At 35.5% G+C, this 23,556-nt stretch overlaps 1 protein-coding gene across 10 annotated transcripts in view; it reads left to right on the top strand.

Moving 5' to 3' along the window:
- Positions 1-23,556, top strand: part of cadpsa (Ca2+-dependent activator protein for secretion a) — a 138,866-nt gene that overhangs the window by 36,428 nt on the left and 78,882 nt on the right. For all 10 annotated transcript variants that reach the window (XM_051122457.1, XM_051122456.1, XM_051122459.1 and 7 more), the window contains exons 5-7: positions 14,663-14,743; positions 14,846-15,079; positions 18,639-18,760. In XM_051122457.1, the coding sequence (XP_050978414.1) occupies positions 14,663-14,743; positions 14,846-15,079; positions 18,639-18,760 (437 nt within the window). The remainder of the gene's footprint in view (positions 1-14,662; positions 14,744-14,845; positions 15,080-18,638; positions 18,761-23,556) is intronic.

The following is a 23,556-nucleotide window of genomic DNA, read 5'->3' as shown; positions in this document are numbered from 1 at the left end:
GAAAAAATTGGAAAAATGTTAAAAAATTAAAAAATGGAAAATTGTGGTTGAATTTTCACTAAAATGAGTTTGTGCATTGCAATAGGTCTTAATATGAAGACCGTCTATGACTTCATACGGATGTAGCTTCATTTTTTGGTTGATTATAACAAAACATACATCATTTTAAAGTTTTTTTTTCTTTCTTTTTATTCAGTTTTAGCACAAAATGTACACTTTTTTATATGTGTACTCAACAAACATCATATTTAAAACTATATACAACTGCCAAAGCCTTGAAACTATTTTGAAGGTTTTTTTTTTTTTTTATGGAGATATAAAAAAATGTAAACATACATTTATTTTATTTTCAGTTTTAGTTTAAGTAATTTTAATAGTTCAGCTTTGTTTTATTTGTTTAGGTGAGTTGGAAATTACTATTTTTTTACACTTTCATCTAAAATTTTTATCTAAAAGCTTAAAATAGTTTTATTATTTAAAGATAGATAGATAGTTTTAGATAGATGAGATAAAATATAATTGAAAGAACAGCTGATTATAGATAGATAGATAGATAGATAGATAGATAGATAATATAACAATTGGAAGAACATCTGGTGATAGATAGATAGATAGATAGATAGATAGATAGATAGATAGATAGATAGATAGATAATATAATTGAAAGAACAACTGATGATAGATAAATGGATAGATAGATAGATAGATAGATAGATAGATTTTTTTAGTTTTCTGATCGCATTGTAGTTGTATATCAGATGTGAATTACATGATTATGGAGTCTTTTCATCTACTAATGTCAGGTTATACTGTTTCTCAGCCAGATATTTTATTGCTGGCTGCCAAACACTCTTGATAAACATGAATTTTTAAATGCAGTGTATCACTCTGTTGAATTATTGAAACTTCAATGCCCACCTGAGGGTTAACTTCATTTCAGAATCTTGCTCTGATGCTAAGAGGAACCATTAAATGGTTAGACATCCATTTTGGAAAAGGCCCCTGTTGACCAAGGCAGTCATTTGCTGTAGCTACAAGAAGACCAGTCGCCAGGGTCTATTAGGTGAAATGTACAGTAATGACATAATAGAGCTGACATGAAAGCAGCACACCCGTTGCTTTCCTGCACTCTGACACATTCGCTCATCTGTATGGCGACCTGCAAATACGTACTTGCTCCAGGCAGGATTATGGGATCATATGAGACTGTAATGATTTTATTAATTGAACCAAGAACCCTTGTGGCTCCCATACCTCATAAAAAGAAATTACTTACAAATTAGTTGTCTTTATTATGTGCTGGACATGTTCTGTGTGTGTTTCTCCCACCCATGTCTGTACATTCCCACTCATCTGCATAAAGACGGGTCTGTCTGCTGTCTGTCTCTCTTTCTGTATCTTAACAAGCTGCCACTCCTGTGCTGATTGCAGTGGTAAAGAGTAATTAACTGAGGAGATAGAGAGAGATTGTTTAGAGTGTGTTATCTGCACACTCGCCAGCTGAAATCTGTGTCCAGAATAATAGGATTGAATTGGCTAGTCACCATGGCAGAACTACAGTAAATACATACAATATTAAAAAGTGCCAGGTAAGCCGACAGGGATTACGTGTGGATTTGTTGTGCAGGAGCCTCCATCAGGGGTTTTTCACCATGAGTGACAAGCTCTTCAATCACCATGCAAAAGAATCTGTGTTATGACAAAAAAGGACTGAAATACAAATATGCACTTCATATTATAAAGTTAACTTTTTGGCAATTATGGGTTTGGGTGAATATACTGTAGACATAAACATTATTATTGTCATATTATTGGCTTCTTGCAAATTAGGGCTATCTCTTAGCTCATTAGTGCTGTATCATAATACAAAGATACATACAAGTCTGAATAATTCAAATAATTATTTTCTTTTTCAGGAGTTTTCATTTGGCTACTAATGGCAGAATAAATTATCCATTACAAATTAAGAATAGAAAAGTTGAAACAATTAAAATAAATAGCAGTAAGAATGCATTAAATTGATCAAAATTGCCAAAATGAATCAAAAAAGGTATCTCAGTATGCACAAAAATATTAAGCAGCACAGCTGTTTTTTTCCCCTTAAGCCTTAAATCAGCATATTAGAATGATTTCTAAAAGATTATGTGACATGGACAACTGGAGTAATATGATGCTGAAAATTCAGCTTTGCATCACAGGAATAAATGTCAAATTTGAAAATACACTGACCAAAATTATAAACGCAACGCTTTCGTTTTTGCCCCCATTTTTCATGAGGTGAACTCTAAGATCTGAGACTTTTTCTATGTACACAATATTCTCTCAAATATTGTTCACAAATCTGTCTAAATCTGTGTTAGTGAGCACCTCTCCTTTGCTGAGATAATCCATCCACCTCACAGGTGTGGTATATCAAGATCCTGATTAGACAGTATGATTATTGCACAGGTGTGCCTTAGGCTGACCACACTAAAAGGCCACTCTAAAATGTGCAGTTTTACTGTTTTGGGGGGGGTCCGAAAACCAGTCAGTATCTGGTGTGACCACCATTTGCCTCACGCAGTGCAACACATCTCCTCCGCATAGAGTTGATCAGGTTGTTGATTGTGGCCTGTGGAATGTTGGTCCACTCCTCTTCAATGGCTGTGCCAAGTTGCTGGATATTGGCAGGAACTGGAACACGCTGTCATATATGCCGATCCAGAGCATCCCAAACATGCTCAATGGGTGACATGTCCAGTGAGTATGCTGGCCATGCAAGAACTGGGATGTTTTCAGCTTCCAGGAATTGTGTACAGATCCTTGCAACATGGGGCCATGCATTATCATGCTGCAACATGAGGTGATGGTCGTGGATGAATGGCACAACAATGGGCCTCTGTATCTCTGTACATTCAAAATGCCATCAATAAAATGTACCTGTGTTCATTGTTCATAACATACGCCTCCCCATATCATAACCCCACCGCCACCATGGGCCACTTGATCCACAAGCAACATCAGCAAGCCGCTCACCCACACAACGCCATACAGGCGGTGTTATTAATTTGTTTTCAAATAAATGTACACTGCTGTTCAAAATTTTGGGATCACTAAGACTTATGTTTTATAAAGAAGTCTCTTATGCTTATCTGCATTTATTTGATCAAAAATACAGAAAGAACGTTTTCTATTTTAATATACTTTTAATTGTTGTTTATTCCTATGCTGCAAAGTTTAATTTTCATCAGCCATTACTCCAGTCTTAAGTGTCACATGATCCTCCAGAAATCATTCTAATGTTGGCAAAAGTTGTGCTGCCAAATAATTTTCTGGAACCTGTGATATTTTTTTCTGAATTTTTTGATGAATGAAAAGTTATTTAAAATAAAAATATTTTCTAACAATGTAAGTCTTTGCTATTACTTTTTTTTTTTATCAATTTAACACATACTTGCTTCAAAAAAAGAAATAAAAAAAATACTGACTCCAAACTTTTGAATGGTATTGTGTATTGTTAGAAAAGTTTTCTATTTTAAGTAAATGCTGTTCTTTTGAGCTTTTTTATTTATTCAGAAATCCTGATAAAAAGTATCACAGGTTCCAAAAAATATTAAGCAGCACAACTGTTTTCAGCACTGATAATAAAACAGCATATTGAAGTACTGAAGTAATGATGCTGAAAATTCAGTTCTGATCACAGATTGGATTTTAATTTATATTAAAATAGAAAAAAATTATTTTACATTGTACTAATATTATTCACAATATGACATTTTTTCAGTATTTTTGATCATATAGACACAGCCTTGATGATACGAAACTTAAGAAACTTCTTTAAAAAACATTAAAAATCTTACTGATCCCAAACTTTTGAATGGCAGTGTAGTATTGGCAAAAATTAGAGACGTCTTTGAAAAACATTTTAAAAAAAGTACCGACCCCAAACATCTGAATGGTAGTGTAGATTATTAATGCCATATCGTAATACAAAGCTAGCTGCAAGTATAAATAATTTAAATGTGAGAATAAATAATCCATTACAATGAAGCATTAAAAACAATAAACAAAAAAGAATAATGAATAAAGAATTTATATATATATTTTTTATATATATATTATTTTCATAAAGTTGTGACATTTCATTAATTCAAATCAGGAGCAATGAATTTTTATAGTACATAACATTTTTCCTTTCACTGCAGCCCTCTGTAAATCCACTGACTTATTCAGGGGTCTTAGTTGAAATATTTAATATATATTCATACTGTATAGCTAAGGTGCTGTATATATCTCCCAGGTGGTTTTAATGTTCTGGATGCTGCACTTGTTTTATAGTAATGCTTCTGGATTGTGGTCTTTCATTACACGGACTGTAAAAATGTATTATTATCTCATGTTTTCAAAGATGCTCATAGTCATAGGGTTCACATATAAAATACTACCACTGGTTAAAGTGTATATACAGTGTCATAAACAGATGTGAAGGTAACAGTAGACTGTTTCTGAAAATCATTTCGATAGGGCTGTATTACAAGAGACTCTGTGCACCTGTGTGTATAATGCGCTTTCTTGCCCATAGCCTTATTCCTCTTGCTCTAACCCATGCTTCTGTAATTGTCTTCATGCATGGATTCATCACATGCATTTTTGATATGAGGATGGCAGCCATTTTCCCCTCTTTCATCATGGTAGAGCTTGGCTAGTCAAGATCCACTTTCCCTCCGCCTGTGCTCAGCACCAGCATGGATCACTTCTTATTACCCATCTCCTCACTATTGATCAGGAGCAGAGCCGTGGGCAATCAGACCAGGGGTTTTTCCTATAGCTAGAATAATTTGCCCCGTCGTTGGAGATAGTGTTCTGTCGTCTACTTTTCTTCCTCTGGTGGTTTTTCTCAGTCTGTAATGGTGATTAAACTTGTGACCCTGACTTAGACGATCTCCCTGCCCTCAAAAGCTGTCTGAAATTGGAATATTGATTCAGTAAAAATTTCCATTGATCTGACTGTTCTGTCCATGTGATAAAGGTAAAAACTAACCTAGACTTTCTCTGCCTAGTGGTTGAAAGAGCAGAGACTTTTACTTTGCAGTTGCAGAGATGTTTACAATGTAACGCTGTATGGCTTTACTTTACAGAGCTATTGTGGGTGTAACATTGTGCCTTGAAATCAGAAAAACATGAAATCAGATGTCTAGCATTAAAGTTCACCCCCTGCTAGTTTTGTACGCCTCCATCGTGCGGTGTTGGACACTAACCACCGTTACTCCTACGCTAATCAGCGCTCCACTGAGTTGCCTCAGTCCCAGAAGAACTAACTTTACCAAACAGACTAAATATTTAACTAACACAGTTTAAGAAGTGCTTTTGAACATTCTGAGTGCTCAGCAGGTCAATTTAGGTTTATCCCTGGTGAGAGTGTTGACTTTTAGACTGGGGCAAATGCTACAAAATACTGATGACAGTAATAGCTTGGTACTTTTACGCAATAATAATTTTTAAATTCTATGGAAGCTATAAATACAGGGCTCTACAGTGCAAACAGCTTTGTTGATTGTGATGGAACTTTGTGAGATACTAAGATGAGTGACAGCTTTTAATGATTTTTATGGGAGTTTGTAAATGTGATATTGATTTAATACAGCCGTTAAATAAACACGTTTTGCTCTGTTTCATTGTTGAAATTAGTTTGAAACAAAGTTCAAACACAGGGTTGTTTCATTTATGAATGAACATGCCTTTTTAAACAAATCTATTGAGTCAGTGATTCAATTTCCCAATCATAAAGACAGTCACTTGCTTTATTCCTGACTAAATCAGCCGTTTGAACGAATCAAATGAATGAATCATTCAGTAATTAAATCAGTGACTTGCCACCACCTACTGGCAGATTTAATTTCGTTTTTAAAGTATCTTTTCAGTTAAGTCATTTAATATTTCTATATTCGAAATTTTATATTAAAACGTTAATCTCAACATGAATTTTTGAAATTGATTGCACTCATGCTACATCTGAGGCTTATTAAACATATGAAAATACACCAACAAGCCACTTTTGTGTTCTTCTGTGCCACCTCTGTAGTACAAATAGATTTTGTTAAAGAAGAAAGTCCACTTTCAAAACAAAGATTCACATATAATTTACTCACCCCATTGTCATCCAAGATGTTCATGTCTTTCTTTCTTCAGTCGTAAAGAAATTGTTTTTTGAGGAAAACATTTTCTTCATATATTGGACTGATATGATTTTGAACTTCCAAAATGCAGTTTAAATGCAGCTTCAAATTATCCCAAATGTGGTTGTAAACGTTCCCAGCCGAGAAAGAAGGGTCTTATCTAGCGTAACGATCAGTTTTTTTCATAAAAATAATACAATTTATATACTTTTTAATGTCAAACGCTTGTCTTGTCTCACTCTGCCTAAACTTTTTTTTTCGGGTCATGACAGTTAGTGTATATCGATAAACTCTCATCTCATGTTCTCCCTCAACTTCAAAATCGTCCTATATCACTTTTTTACCTTTTTTGTTAAGGGTGTTTGGTCTTCTTTGCATGTTCACTTTGCAAAGACTGTATCGGTACTTCTGCAGCGATGTAGGATGATTTTGAAATTAATTTTGAAGTTAAGGGAAAAAATATGATCTCAGTTTTTCGACATACCCTAACTGTCTTGAGCCAGAATACACAGAGTTCAACGAGAGCAAGGCAAGATAAGCGTTTGAGAATAAAAAGTATTTAAATTGTATTTTTGTTATGAAAATAACCAATTGTTTCACTAGATAAGACCCTTCTTCCTCAGCTGGGATCGTTTACAACCGCATTTGGGATCGTTTGAAGCCACATTTAAATTGTATTTTGGAAGTTCAAACTCGGGGCACCATATCAGTCCATTATATGAAGAAAAATCCTGAAATGTTTTCCTCAAAAAACATAATTTCTTTACGACTGAAGAAAGAAAGACATGAACATCTTGGACACAAGCGCTCCTAAAAAGAAAAGTAAGCGTAGAACCCTAAAATAGTCATTTGCCATTCTGTTTTTTTCCCAGGTACCTCACAAGCTAATAATTTGGCCACTGTAGCATGCTATTAGCTGATTAGCCTGCTATTTCAGCATACTGCTAATTATTCTGTTTGCTTAGCATATTGCTAACCAAGTAGTCTTAGAATATTCTGTCATTAATTACTCACCCTCATGTTGTTCCAAACCTGTAAGACCTTCGTTCATCTTCAGAACACAAATTAAGATATTTTTGATGAAATCTGAGAGCTTTTAGACCCTACTAACTAGCAGTGTTGGGAAGGTTACTTTGAAAATGTAATAGGTTACAGATTACAAGTTACTTGATTTAAAATGTAATAAGTAGTGTAACTTTTCAGTTACTTTATTAAAGTAATGTAACATTACTTTTAATTACTTTTTTATTACTTTTCTAAATTTCTAATATTTTGAAACATTTAAACCAGGCAGAGTTAACCTTACTGTAGCACTCAACACTGATTGCTGTCACTTTCAAAATCCTTTATCACTTGAATTAAGATTATAAGTAAGGGATAATATACATTTTTATTTTGCGATAACAACTGGCTGAATGTACATTATCTCACTTATTACATGCTTGATAGATTATTTAGATGTTTCGGAAACAGTGATCTGAGTTGAAATATTTGAACACAAAGCTTCCATAAAGAAATCAGTTGCTAGCAAATGGCAAGTTCAAACTAGACATTTTAGGGATACCGTGCAGTCATACCAGTTTTCTTACACAACATTTCACCACATAAATAATTAAGTAGTAGTACTAGTTTGTTAGTTATCTTATAATCCATTACAGTGTACAAAAAAAAAAAAAAAAAAAAAAAATGGCAGCAGCTACGTTTGTATGAAACAACAGAGGGAGTCCACGATACCAGGATGACAGAATTAAGAAATTGTCCACATAATGTTGAATTAAGCTTATGAACTAACCAAACGCAAAGCTTCCACCAAGAAAAATTATCAAGCATATAGCACTGACTTAAGTTGCCCCGAATGAGCCTGAGCTGTGTAATAATTTAATTTAAAGCACAGCCACCACAAATTCAGACTTTTTTTTTACTTATTTTTTTGGGCTTTTTATTCCTTTTATTGTGATAGGACAGTAGAGAGATGACAGCAAAGAGCTGGGAGTAGAGAGAGTGGACCTCGATTCAGGAATCGAACATGCTATATGTCATAACAAAAGCATAACATAACATCATAACAAGAAATAGTTTAATAGCTATGGTACTGGGTTTGAAATCAAATGTTTGCGAAGTTATGACAGAAAACACTAGCATTTAACAATGCCTTGGAAAAAACAATCTTAAAAAATAAAGTTTTTTTGCATAAACCCAAATAGGAAATAAAACAGTTATCGAATAAGCATGTGTCCCATTCCGTGTCCTAAACTCCTGAAACATTGGTGTCTTATTTTAGAGCAGTCAATGCAATTTATGAAAGAAGTCAATTAAATCTGTAAGTGGGGGTGGGTGTGTGAAAAAATGCAGATGTAATCCCTTTTGTAATCACTGGCATTTTTTCTAAAGTAACTATAATTTAATTACACATTTTTTCTCAGTAACTGTAACTAATTACAATTACATTTATTTTGTAATTAAATTACGTAATTCCGTTACATGTAACTAGTTACTCCCCAACACTGCTAACTAGCATGTTCAAGGCCCAGAAAGGTAGTAAGGACATTGTTAAAATAGTTCATGTGACATCAGTGGTTCAACCGTAATTTTATGTAGCTATGAGAATATTTTTAGCAGCACCACATGCATACGTTGTAGCACTCTCGTAAACACGCATCAAAGACTGACATGTAAGAGAAGAAATTGTTGATTAAAGTTGTTATTTTTGTTTTCTTTGTGCACAAAAAGTATTCTTGTAGCTTTGTAATATTACGGTTGAACCACTGATGTCACATGGACTATTTTAACGATGTCCTTACAACCTTTCTGGGCCTTGAACATGCTAGTTAGTAGGGTCTGAAAGCTCTCGGATTTTATCAAAAATACCTTCATTTGTGTTCAGAAGATGAGCAAAGGTCTTATGGGTTTGGAACGACATGAGGGTGAGTAATTAATGACAGAATTGTCATTTTTTGGAGAACTATACTTAAATATAATTAAATATAAGCCTAGTTGCCATCAAACTAAAAATTGTTGTATGACAAGAGCTTTCAAGAAAACAAAATTATCTTATGTTTGAAATAACATGTGGATGAGAAAATAAGGACAGAATGTCTGTTTGTGGCAAATGATTCTTTTAATGTTTGAGAAAATGTTGTTTTGTTGTCTCACCTTCTACCCACGACACACACACACACACACACACACACACACACACACACACACACAGATACAGGCCAGACAATCTCTCTGCCTTGGCTGGCTTAGATTAGGCGCATTAATTTAATTACCCATGTCTTGTTTGCACCAAATCTGATTATCATCAGGCAGTGACATCACGGATAGCTCCTTTGCTGGTGCATGAACATCTCAACCAAGTTATGATGTGTCATGGCACTCCAGGTTATTTGTTTATTGTTGTTCATCTCAAGGCCTTGTTTGGCAGAACCCATCTTTTACATTTTATCAAGCTCCATTATAATAATAGCCTCTCTAAATCTGGTTCCAAAGATGTCACGATAGAACAGTTGATTGTTACAAGAAATGCCATACGTCTGGTTTACATTCATTTTCACTTTAACGTCTGCCTGGCTCAAAGACAGAGCAGATAAATACATTAAGAATTAATCAAAAGCCTCATAGAGCAGTTACAGCAGTCACTGTGGTGGCAGTTTCTTTTATGTTAGCTGGTTTGTCACTGCGATTCCAACACAATGAGAGAGGCAGCTGAGACGCGAGGCATGTGCGAGAAAGACTGAACGCTGATTCATCTTTAGCATTGACTGGCTCAGTCTACCAGAGCAGCAGGAGAAGAACCATGCTGTGCTGCTTGGTCTCAGCTTGAAAAGCTAATATCACTGTTAGCATGTTTGTGACCAGACACAAAAATGCCATTTAGGGAAAGTAGTATCATTGGCTAGTGGTCAAGGCAGTTCTGTTTGATGCAATAAGGCTAGACCTCTGGTTAAATATTTTAATGGGATATATTTTATAATAAATGTTACATTTACTAAGTGTTTTATTATTATTGTTTTTTCCAGAAGTAAATTTCTAAATATTAATGGAGCTACAACAAAAAAGTTCACTAACGTTTCCAAAGATCAAAAGTTGCGTGTTTGGGTTTCCATAATCTAATGGACATTATATACGGTTAACATCAAGTGTTTTTAATTTCGATTAAAAGTTATTAGGCTGTTAAAATAAGGGCTTCTGTGGAAAGATTCCTGGGTATGCTAAAATTTGTGAGGTTTGTTGCATTGTTTCTTAATAAACGAGTTTCGTATATAACAAAAGTAGTCAGATTAATGTCTTAAAGTTAGCAAATTTTTTGAAAGCAAATTAGCTACTTTTTAGAAGTTTGGGGTAATTTTATTATATATATATATATATTTTTAAAGAAAATAAATACTTTTAAAATTGATCAAAATGACATTTATCTTGTAAAAGATTTCTATTTCTAGTTATTTTGAACTTTGTTCATTAAAGTATCCTGAAAAAAAAATAAAAATAAAATAAAATAAAAAAAATGACAGTTTCCATAAAAATGTTAAACATTTTCAACTTTTTTCAACATTGATAATAGTAAGTATCATGTTGTTTCTTGAACAGCCAAACTAGAGTAATGGCTGCTGAAAATTCAGCTTTACCAACACAGAAATAAATTACATTTGAAAATGTATTAATATGGAAAACAGCTGTTTTTAAATCGTAATACTATTTCACATTGTTACTGTTTTACTATATTTTTGAGTAAACAAATATGTAGCAGATTTGATGAAAGTCATTATTATATGGAAGCCCTTTTTGACCACCTTTTTTATAAAATGTAAAAAGGTTAGTGCGAGTTATAAAAAAGTTTGCAAGTATCTCGCAATTCTTTTTTTCAGAATTGCATGATATAAATTCACAATTGTGAGTTCTAAAGTCAGAATTGCATGATATAAACTGCAATTGCTTGAAAAAACCTCTTAACGCTGACTTTTCTCAGAATCCGGAGTTGATATGTCGCATTTGTGCTTTTTTTTTTTTTCTCAAAATCCCAAATTTATATATCGCATCTGCGCCTTTTTCTTTTTCAGAAACTCGCAATTCGTAATTTTTTTTTCAGAATTGCATGCGAGTTATAAAAAAGTTTGTATCTCACAATTCTTTTTCTCAGAATTGCATGATATAAATTTGCAGTTGTAAGTTACAAAGTCAAAATTGCATGGTAGTAACCACAACTGCATAAAAAAACCCTTCTCATTTCTGACATTTCTCAAAATCCTGAGTTTATATCTCACAATTGTGCTATTTTTTTTAATCCCAAGTTTATATCTCGCATTTGTGCTTTTTTTTCAGAAATGTCAGATAAAAACTCGCAATTCTTACTTTTTTTTCAGAATTGCATGTGAGTTATAAAAAAGTTTGCGAGTTTGTATCTCACAATTCTTTTTTTCAGAATTGCATGATATAAATTTGCAGTTGTAAGTTACAAAGTCAGAATTGCATGGTAGTAACCACAATTGCATAAAAAAAACCCTTCTCATTTCTGACATTTCTCAGAATCCTGAGTTTATATCTCACAATTATGCTATTTTTTTTTTAAATCAAATTGTAATTGTGCTTTTCTTTCTCAGAATTGTGACTTTTTATCTCTGAACTCTGAAAACACAATTGTGAGTTAAGTCAGAATTGTGAGATATAAACTCGCAATTCGCAATGGACGTCGCAATTCAGAGACAAAAAGTCAGAATTACGGGAAAAAGTCAAAACTGAGAGATACACACTTGCAATTCTGCAGTTATGACTTTATAATTTGAACTTGCAAGTTTATATCTCACAATAAAAGTTTATAAAAAAAGTTTATATCTCAGAGATAAAAAGTCCTAATTACCTTTTTTGTTTTTATTCAGTGGCAGAAACAGGCTTCCATATTATTAGGACCTCATTGACTTAATATTTATTTATAATAAAATATTTTCTTTCATGAAGAAACAAAAGAAGGTCAGGTTTGGCTCAATATGACTTCATCATCTAATAAACCTGAAGCTGCCAGGCTAGTAATCATATCACAGGTGCATTCTGTGGAAAGCATTTTTGTAAGTATTTTGGATGAGGATGAGGCTTAATCCGTGTCTTGGACACCCATCTTGTTATTATGCAGTAAGATTAAGCATTTCATTATGAAAACACCCACACGTTGGCATCATGCATGTGAGTGTGTGTTCGTTTACTGTATGTGTGGGACAGAACTTGTACATGAATTCATGCATGTGTGATGTGAGCATGTGTTTTAATTGTGTACGCCTGCACAATTATATGCAGTCATTGTTCTGTGTGAGCAACGTGTATGTTGCAAGCGCACTGGTGCGTGTGCATTCACTTGCGTGTAGGAATCCTCATGGAAGGGTGTAGGTGTTTGTAGCTATTTGAGTACTGAATTTAGCCCAGCTGGAGTCAGGAACGGGGACACCATGGCCACAGCCTGTCCAGATGGTCCTCCACCCAACCATGCGACTGACTGGCCAATTCTTCCCCCGTAAGGCTCTGAACTCACCATTAGTTCAGGACCTTTTAGTATAGAACATACTGGAGATTTAAAGATGCATCCTTTGGGTTTGGATTTCTTGGACTTGAATTATAAACCAATAAGTTTGTAGGATGAAAAACGTTTGATTTTTGCAGTAAGATTTTTAAACATTCAGGCTGCCAGCTAAGAGTTTCATTATTAGGCTCAGCATTGAATGATGGCAGTACAAAAATAGCTAATTAAAGAAATACTGAGGTCTGTTCTATTCTTAGCAAGGGTGATTTTTCTGGCTTCAGTGTTAGCTAAAAGAAGTAGTTACCCAAAAATGAAAATTCACTCACCTCTAGGCTAGATGTACAGATTTGGAAAAATTTAGCATTACATCACTTGCTCACCAATAGATCCTCTGCAGTGAATGGGTGCCGTCACAGTAATCTGCAAATTAATCTACACGACTTCACTCCATCAACATCTTGTGAAGTGAAAAGCTACATGTAATAAACCATCACTTCTGGCTTTTCTCTCTGGAGGAAGTGTTTTTATGGATTACAGATTTTTATTTTATTTTGGCCAGTTATAATGCCTCAATTATGGATTTGTTTCTTGTATACACGCAGCTTTTCACTTCACAAGATGTTAATTGATGGACTAGAGTCATGTGGATTACTTTTCATTTATTGTGATGTTTTTATCAGCTTTTTGGACTGTAATTCTGACGGCACCCATTCACTGCAGATGATCCATTGGTGAATAAGTGCTGTAATGCCGAATTTCTCCAAATCTGTTCTGAAGAAGAAACTTCATCTTTAGAACAATTTCAGCAAATTTTCATTTTTGGGTGAACTATTTTTTTAGGCATTGCTAGATTTATGTGTAGTAACATGAATTGTTGCACAAATCTTTCTGTATAAATTTATTAGCATGCATATTTTGTCATTTTACAAATTACAAATAGTTTGTGATATACATGTACATTAATCTTGTTCATGCCTTAATTTGAAACAATTTGGAAGTTGCCTACTCACAGTTACATGATGACAAATGGCTGATGGGTCTAATCTAATAACGGTCCTGGGCTTTCAGATGGAAAGAGCTGTGCATGTATTAGATAGAGGTTTGCAGAAAGCCACATGCAGGCTTTAAATATTGAATACATTTTGCTTGAGGTTTGTTTGGCATGGTATGGTACATCTAACCAAATATATTGGTTTATAAGTGAAAAACTTGTAACTTGAAAATCCCTTGTTATCTTAAGTAGAATTTTCTCAGAATAAATGCCAAGTTCTGTCATGAAACTCTAGATGACGTAGGCTGATGAGTCGTTAACGCAAACTGATGATGTTCACAGAATTAAACTGCTTGGCACAAGCTGATTAGTGCATGTTGCATATGTAGCCAATGAGTTTGCTGCTTTACATTTGAATGGCTGGTTAAACTTCACTAGAGCAGTTTCTCTGAAACCCTCTTCCTCCCCAGCTCCACCTGCATAGATCTGCTATGGGTTATTATATATGCTACTTAAGCAGCAGTAGTATGTCTTAAATGCTCACAGCACCGTATCGGTGTATGTATTGGCAGTAGCAAGTTCCTGTACTTGTTTGCAGCAGCAATAATCTACAACAGCAGCAGTTCAGCAGCTTAGCAGATCTATTCCGCCCATACCAAATACATCAACCTTGTCATATCCATTACCATGCTACAATCTTCAGAGAGTTATCATGATAGAAATTCAGTAATTCTTTTAAACAGTAATGTGTTTTATATATATAAAAAGTCTTCTTTGAACTTACAGCTGTGTTTGGCTTTGATCTGTATGCCCTTTTATGAACATTTAATAAACTGTTTTTCATGTACACACAGTGAATGTGGATATTGATGATGACCTTTTCGGCCGAACTGATATATTTTGACACTTATTGTAAGGGTGAAGGTCAGATACGGGTTGATCTTGTAACAGGGAGGAAAAGTGATTGGAATGTCAGTGTAAATGCATTAAAATGTTTGTGTTTTACAGCTGGATAATCCTGATGAACAGGCTGCCCAGATCAGAAGAGAGCTGGATGGACGACTCCAAATGGCTGATCAGTTCACAAAAGTAAGTGTTTTGATCTCTAACAGTTACACATGAAGCTCTAGCCTATTCTAAGACCCAAGGTCTTGGCCTCAATTGTTTTTCTCTCATTAACACCTTGAATAGGCTGGCAGGTTCCCCAAGTTTGTGTCCAGAGACATGGAGGCCATGTACATTGAGGAGCTGAAGTCATCAGTGAACCTGTTGATGGCCAATCTGGAGAGCATGCCGGTGTCTAAAGGAGGAGAGTTCAAACTGCAGAAGCTTAAGAGAGGCCATAACACCTCCATCATTGACATGGGCCAGGAGGACGAGAATCAGCTCTCCAAGTCTGACGTAGTTTTGTCTTTCACTTTGGAGGTACTTCTTTTTAGGTGTTTTTGGATCAGACTCTCCTATTACATTAACGAGACCTATTATGCCCTATTTGCAGGTGTCCCTAGAATGTGTCTGTGAAGTTTCAGCTCAAAATACCCCATGGATCATTTATTATATGTGACCCTGGACCACACGGGTATACTTGTAGCAATAGCCAAAAATACGTTGGAAGGGTCAAATTTCTTGTTTTTTCTTTTATGCCAAAAATTATTAGGATGTTACGATCATGTTCCATGAAGATATTAAACTTAATTTTTGATTAGTAATATGCATTGCTATGAACTTCATTTGGACAACTTTAAAGGCGATTTTCTCAATATTTAGTTTTTTTTGCACTCTCAGATTCCAGGTTTCCAAATAGTTGTATTTCAGCCAAATATTGTCCTTTAGATACATCAACGGAAAGCTTATTTATTCAGCTTTCAGATTGTGTATAAATCTCAATTTTGAAAAATTTACACTTATGACTGGTTTTGTGGTCCAGGGTCATGTATCATTTTGAAAATGCCTGTTTTGAGTGAAAGCAGAAACACGCTGTTTTTGTGCATGTCTCTTTAAATACAAATGAGCTGCTGCTCCCCGCCCCCTTTTCCAGAATAGGGCTGTGCCTTAACAGCCTGAACTTCAGATACTCTATCTGAAAAAACAAACATCTGTTTGGTTTCAATGATCATGTCTATCATGCTGAAATCATGCGTTTTAAAGCCATATCAGTTTAAACTTGTGATATAAAGTTTTCTGAGTGCACACATCCGAAGCACATACACAGAAAGCGGCTGTGTAAACGCATGTTTATGTTAGGTCTGTGTGGCAGCATCGTAATATAAATCAAATAAATCAATAAATCCACTGCTCTCGTCTCGCCTGAGGCTGGGACTCTAAATAGTGTTCTGTGCTCGTCTGTACAGTCAACGACAGAACAGTTAGCATGCTTTGTACGAACTTTCGCCATGGAGTTAGAACTGGTAGACCATTGTTGAAATATTGTATATAATATTGTCGCTTGATGATATTATAATAAGATCCCCTTTAAAGGAGAAGTTCACTTCCAGAACAACAATTTACAAATAATGTACTCACCCCCTTGTCATCCATACTTTTTAATCTCAAATGCTCGTCTTGTCTTGCTCTGCCTGAACTCTGTGTATTCTGGCTCAAGACAGTTAGGGTATGTTGAAAACCTAATCGTATTTTCTCCCTCAACTTCAAAAATCATTTCAAAATTATCCTACATCGCTGCAGAAGTACTGACCCAGTCTTTGCAAAGTGAACATGTAAAGAAGATCAAACACCCTTAACAAAAAAGGTAAAACAGCGATATAGGACGATTTTGAAGTTGAGGGAGAACATGAGATGGGAGTTTTTCGACATACCCTAACTGTCATGTAACAGTTACGGAACGAAAACAGAGGTCGTGAAGAGCAAGACAAGACGAGCGTTTGACATTAAAAAGTATATAAATTATATTATTTTGCCCTTTACCCTTTTTCCTCGGCTGGGATCGTTAACAACCGCATTCTGAATCATTTGAAGCTGCATTTAAACTGCATTTTGGAAGTTCAAACTTGGGGCACCATAGAAGTCCATTATATGGAGAAAAAATCTGAAATGTTTTCCTCAAAAAACATCATTTCTTTACGACTGAAGAAAGAAAGTCATGAACATCTAGGGTGAGTACATTATCTGTAAATTGTTGTTCTGAAAGTGGACTTCTCCTTTAATTTAAATATAGCTATAGTTCAGGTGTATCAAAAAGGACATAATAAAAGAGAAGAGAAAATAATATACTTACAGATATTCAGATTTTCCCATTGAGATATTGTTAGACTGAGAAAAACAAATTTAGGTAATTGCGTAATTTTCTCTGTTTTGTTTGAAAAACAGACATTTGGGTCGTGCATGGGTAAAATCACAAAGTACGCTTGTGAAAGACAAAACTCTCTATCTGAATGAGGTTTAAGCGTAAAACGCAGCCTGCAAGAAAGATCAGTGTTGTTACCTAGTGGTTAAAGATCTCAAATGTTGAAGCTTCGGACCTACACAGTTTCAATATTCCAAGTAATATTGCATCAAACATTGCTTTTTGAGTTCTCTCACAAATTTGTCTCACCCATTATTTTTGGCTTTGCTTCAGATCTTTTTATAACACTGAGCTTTCCAGAATACCGCATCTCATTGCCCACACTTAAGAAGAGAGAATTTCTATGAGCACATGAAACAAATGCAAACGCGAATGCGTCGCTTCTTTCCCTTTACACCACCATCTTGTTGTAGCTTGTGATTTGATAGAAATTGATCTGATCATCAGCACACAACAATGTCCTGATTGAAATAATTGAATCTGTGATGGTCTTGACATTCATCACTAGGATTTCAGTGTTTCCTTTTATCGGGTGAGAATTTAATTTGCACAGCCATTGCTTTGAATATCTCATTACAGCATGTTGCATATCAACATCAAATATTACAGACCATGTTGGTGCATTAGCAATATATTGGTCTTTGATTTGCAGAAAGCGACAAATTGAAAATGTCACCTTCTGTTCATTGTGCAGGTTTAAAAGAGGGCAGGAGAATTCTGTATTTGTGAGCAGCAAGTAAGACAAGTCTTACTTAGCACAAACCAGACAGAAAATCCTGAGTGGCATTGACAGCCTGCTATAAAGCTAGCTTTAATCAAGTGACAGTATCTGAGAGGAGATATTCCCTGAAGAAGGGGGCAATAAAAACCATATGATGTATGTCTTGTGTTAACAGCTCGTTCCCCTTTCACTGATACCTTTGTGATGACGGCTTTATCTGACACATCTCACATCCTCTCTCTTCATGCATGGCGGATGTGTGTGTGGGTTTGGATAAAAGTGCTTCTAACTAAACTCACACGTCAAAGGATTAGTTCACCTGAAAATTGATATTCTGTGATCATTTATTCACCATCATGTTGTTCCACACCGGAATGACTTTCTTTCTACCAGTGCAAATAAACTGAGAATACTAAATAATGTGTGTTTTCCCCATGCAATTACAATGACTGAGTACTGGAGATTTCAAGCTTCAAAACAATATGCAAAAGCACCATAAAAGCATCATAAAAATCTAATAGGAATGCCAAACAGACTGAAATTTCACTGATTATCTACCAGTGGGCAAATCAGTTTGATTCTCACATGAGTTATTGAGACTGAAAGCACTGATTCACTAATGATTCTGCTTTTTACCCAATTCTAATTTTATGCATTCAATTTAAAAATGATCTTTGGGTCACTGATCTCAGTGAAAAATTAGAAAAAAAAATTGATTCATACATTATTTGATAATATTTCATAGAATATTTACAATATTTTGTAATATTATTTTTTGTTTCATTTTTGTACTGTTGAAATGAGCCTTTGTCTCCTTTACTTGAAGAAATCTTACAAAATACCGAATATGTTTTGGGGTTATGGAAAATGTGTTTTAAGAATTTATATATATATATATATATAAATATTCTATCTAGTGTTCTAAGGAGCTGTCTCTGTGTCTTCTTATTTTTCCACAGGTGGTGATTATGGAGGTACAGGGTCTAAAGTCTTTAGCGCCAAACCGGATTGTTTACTGCACCATGGAGGTGGAAGGTGGACAGAAACTTCAGACCGACCAGGCTGAAGCCTCGAAACCAACGTAGGTCTTGCTGTAATTTCTTGTCGAGCATTATGTACACTGGAGATCAAAAATTAGAGAATGATCTTTAAATACTTATAACGGTATACCACTGTTCTCCTAACATGTTTGACAAAATATCCAAGGCATTTCAACAAAAACCTTAATTTTGTTTAAAACACAGTGATTGCAATTCGAGAACAGTAACTACTGTAGAACGAAAGAAGATTGAAACTAAAATTTAAAAGGGTTACAGCTTGTTAAAAATGAGTAGGAAATGTAGAGGCCCTTGCTTTGAGTAACTTCAGCACTTCTGCGGCCGCAGGACATCATTAGTTTCTCAGACTGCGCTGATGTGATCTTGGTCCACTCTTCTTCCACTCTCTTTCATAGTTTGGTAACTGTAGTGGGTTTCTCAGCTTTGTCGTCCAAGGATTTTCTGGAGATTTTCAGTCGGGTTTAGATCAGGACTTTTTATTGTTCTTAGCTTTGAGAAACTGCTTTACCTGTTTTGTAGTGTGACAGGTAGCATTGTCTTGCATGAAAATTGCAGGCTGACTGGGAGATGCTTGCATGTTGCTGAAGGAGGTTCTGATAAACATTTGCATTCACTCTGCTATGTTACTGTATAAGAGGGCAAGAGGCCCAACTTCTGCTGTGAAAAACATCCCCTAAACCATGACACTTCCTCCTCCACCTTTCACTGACTTATTTATGCACTTAGGCTTCAGTCTTTCCTCAGTTTGATGCCGACCAAAATGTTTCCCATTAGACCCAAATAAATTAAACTTGCTCTCATCACTAACATGAATTTTGGACCAATTCTTCACTCAGCAAAGGTGAGCTTGAGCTTTTGATTCTTTCTTCTGATAAGAGGTTTGGTCACTGCAGATTGCGCTTTCAGCCCGAATTCTCTTAAACATCTCAAGACAGATTCTTACCCTGTTCAGCACTGAACTGGCAAGCAATTCCAGCTGTGGTGCTGAACCGATTCCCTATTGAGAGTCTCCGCATTGTTAGATCAGGTCCACACGCCAGACAATCAGGATCCAGCCCCGGACACCAGATCCCGTCAGAAATATATCAGTCTTTTGGTAACGGAACAACTAGTCAGCAAGCTGTAGTTACCCCAACCCCACTAACGAGCAGGTTTCTGTCAGTTATGAAGTTGATCGATGAAAGCCAGAAAAGAGCAGAAGCAGGAGACGAAGTGATGATGGTAAAAAAAGGTATAATAGAATTTATTGAACAGTTTTAGTTGCGTATGTCTCAATGTTCAAACTTCGTCTGGGGAGTACAGCTCAAAGAACAATGATATATTTCAGATTCAACATCCCATAAACCTTGAATTTCCATAAACATCCCCGTTATCTATTTCTTAGACCAAACAATTCATGAAACCCCACAATCATGGAACTGAACAATAATGAAAATACATAAGCAAGGAAAATAATACGAAATATAAAATATAAAAACATATAAATGAATAATATAAATGAACAATATATATGAATAAATGATAAATACTTAAATAATCAAATAAATAATTAAATATGAATTATGTGAATGACTAATGATTATAAAATGATTATTAAATGATTATGTAAATAAATGATTATAAATGAAATTAAAAACAAACATAAAATTTAAACACAACACAATAATTTGCATGGAAGGATCTAAGGATGCTTCAGCATTATCCTGTCTTCTTGTGCATTTGTCTTACGTAAACAACCAACCTTTTTGGGGGACTTGAACGAATTAGTGTCATTGTGAACCTGCAATATTCCCGAAATCACAGATTTGTAATGACCAGCTTCTCTTGCATTGGCTGAAAGGGTCATTACTTTGGCCTTCATCTCGACAACCTTCTGTCGCAAGGTTTCAGTCACCTTAGAGCGGCGCCATCGTGCAATATCTGTGAAATTTGGACAAAGCTGCCAGTTACATAGGGTTTGTCATATAATTAAGTAGATTAGCACCAGGTGCCAAATTAACACCAATAAATTGGAGGTATCTGTAAGTGTTCTCAGAGTTCTTTTTCAAATATCTAATTTAAATTTTTTTATACTGTGCTTCAGAAAAAGTTAATTTATAAACTTTGTTTAAAAAAAAACTGCATCAACATTAAATTGAATCCAGCTTTACTTCTCAGCAGAAGTTTAAGCACTCAGAAAGTTTATAAACTGTATCATTTCTTTGAGCCTCCAAGCCCTGAAGAAGTCTGGAGTAAATGATTCTCTTGCAGACTAATTAAATCAGTCAATGTACACGAACCTACACAAACCTGGTGAGGTTTGATTACTTGTCTTCATGCATACAGGCACATTCCCGCTGTAATTCAGAGCTGGAGGAACTTAATCTCAAATCCTGTCAAATGCTGTTTGCTGAGGCTGTGTGTGTGTGTGTATTATTTAGCTCATTACATGATCAGTTGATCTCATTATTGTGTACACAGTAGGCCCATTCAGTTTGCAGTGAGATGTAACGCTTAATGATGAAGTAACAATTCTGGGCATGCAATCAACACTTACGAAAACTGTACGCTGATCGCATTACTCAACCAGACCTATCATATTTATTTGTGTGTGTGAGGAGAATGATTTGAGCATGAGAGAAAGGAAACACCACACACACACACACACTTCACACACATACTTCACCCACTCATTTGGTCAGCTTACACTCACACTCACACTGATTTGTGTCGCATTTCTAGAATTGTAAATGATTTCTTTTGTCGTAGAAGGTCATCTCTTGATAATGAAAATTCCCTTTTACATTATGGTCTTGCTGCAAAATTACCTTGATTTCACTCTAAAACGAGCAGTCAACTAACAGTCAGCTGTCTCTTCTTCAGTGTATGCAATTTTTTATTTCACAATATGACTTTATGTCTTGCAATTGTAACTTCGTTTTTATAACTGAGCTTATCTTGTCTCACAGTTTGACTTAATATCTCACAATTTGACTAGATTTTGTCATTTTGACTTTTTTTCATTTTTAAACCATCTCACAGTTACCTTCTTTTTTACTCTCAGACAGAAAACTTTTTCGAGACAAAACATTGCAAGCATTAGCAGAGGGGCTTGATTGGTTTTGTGCTGTACAGTACATATTACATTTTGTGTTTAAATGAGAATGTCAGAATGTGACAGTGAGAGGCTGACGATGTAAAATGCCTAGTCAACGCTGTCAGTCATGACCACAGTCTGCAAAGATATATAATGCATAGCCTGACATACAAGACAATTGATGAGCTTTGGCTTTTGCCCAGTTTCACTGAGGTCACATCGTACAATCTGACATGCAACAATTGTAAAAGACAGAAAAAAAATGCATCCAGCCGACACACACACATACACACACACACACAACTGCTCATCTCTTTCCAATAAATATACACAGTTGCTCGGATCAACAAGCTCTCACATTCACACACACATTTGGCGCACATTTTTCCAGAGCTTGCTGTAATGCTAAAAGCCTGCTGGGTCTCAGGGGTAGAGCCATGTGAGGATAGATGAGAGGGAGTCTGGGAAAATGAAAGAATGATAGGAAACTGCTAAGAGACATGCGTTTTGTACCTATTTGATCAGACACCTTAAGACCGTAGGGACTGATCCCAACACATCTCTTTAATTAAAGAACATATGTGTTCTTGTGAGGATTTGAGTGAGGAAAAACAAGGAAGTAGAAAAAATGAGGGAAAGAAAGGCTGCTGTTGTAAGCCTCCAAGTCTGCTCGGGGGCTGGAAGGGGGCTACAAAGACCTGTCTTGAAGTGGCTTTTGCTTTCATAACTGCACTTTTATGAAATATGAAAGGGGAGTGGTTATGATGAATGAAAAAAGCAATGTTTCAAGTCATATGTGTATTTGAGTCTGATAAAGTCTGCCAGATTGGACCTATGTTTGGATTTGAGTGCTCAGATTTTTTTTCTGGCAGCAGTTTTTAGTGATTGAATACTGCCGTGACCCCCTGTTCAAACAGACTTACATGAAAACTAGGAAAATTAAAGGCTTTCTGTTAGTAGGTCATGTATCAAATTCTGCATTTGTTCTAGAGAGGCAGAACTTTTGACTTTTGACGCTTTTAGCTGGTGTGTTGTGACCCAAAAATGGCTGGCAGGTTTGTTATAAAAGGGTCACGAACAGCAGGGGAAAAAAAACAATTCTATATACTCCTAACCATGTAATTGTGCATAGTTTAGATAAGTGCAATTGGCTGTGCTTGAAAGGGTTAGTTCACCCAAATATGAAAGTTCTGTCTTTAATTACTCACCCTCATGTCGTTCCAAATCCGTAAGACCTTAGTTTATCTTCAGAACACAAATTAAGATATTTTTGATGAAATCCAAGAGCTTTCTGACCCTGCATAGACAGCAATGCAATACTGTGTTCAAGGCTCAGAAAGGTAGTAAAGACATTGTTAAAATAATCCACGTGACTGGGTGATCAGTGGTTCAACCTTAATTTTATTGCGATTGAGGTTGTGTTGCTGGATGTAATTATGAACACAGTGGTCGTCATTTACTCCTGACATCTGAGCCACTGAAGATGCACTGGATTACGTTTGTTTGTGAAGGGAACAAGCCTCCTGATCTACATATATCCATCTGTTTTTGCGCAAATCATTCGTGATCCAGCTTCACTTACAGCAGAAGTGAGTATAAGGGTTTTTTTATGAATCTCTGCAATCACCTTTCCTAATAACGTGCTAGTTACCAAGTTTTGCGGTTAAACATGGCTAAATTCGGCTAAATTCAGCTAAAGTAAACAGGCTCATCACTCCACAGAGAGTAGAGAGGGGCGGGGTG

Source organism: Labeo rohita, chromosome 11, assembly GCF_022985175.1.
Source record: "Labeo rohita strain BAU-BD-2019 chromosome 11, IGBB_LRoh.1.0, whole genome shotgun sequence".
In the NCBI taxonomy this organism is placed as follows: Eukaryota; Metazoa; Chordata; class Actinopteri; order Cypriniformes; family Cyprinidae; genus Labeo; species Labeo rohita.
This window is presented reverse-complemented; position numbering and strand designations above follow the sequence as displayed.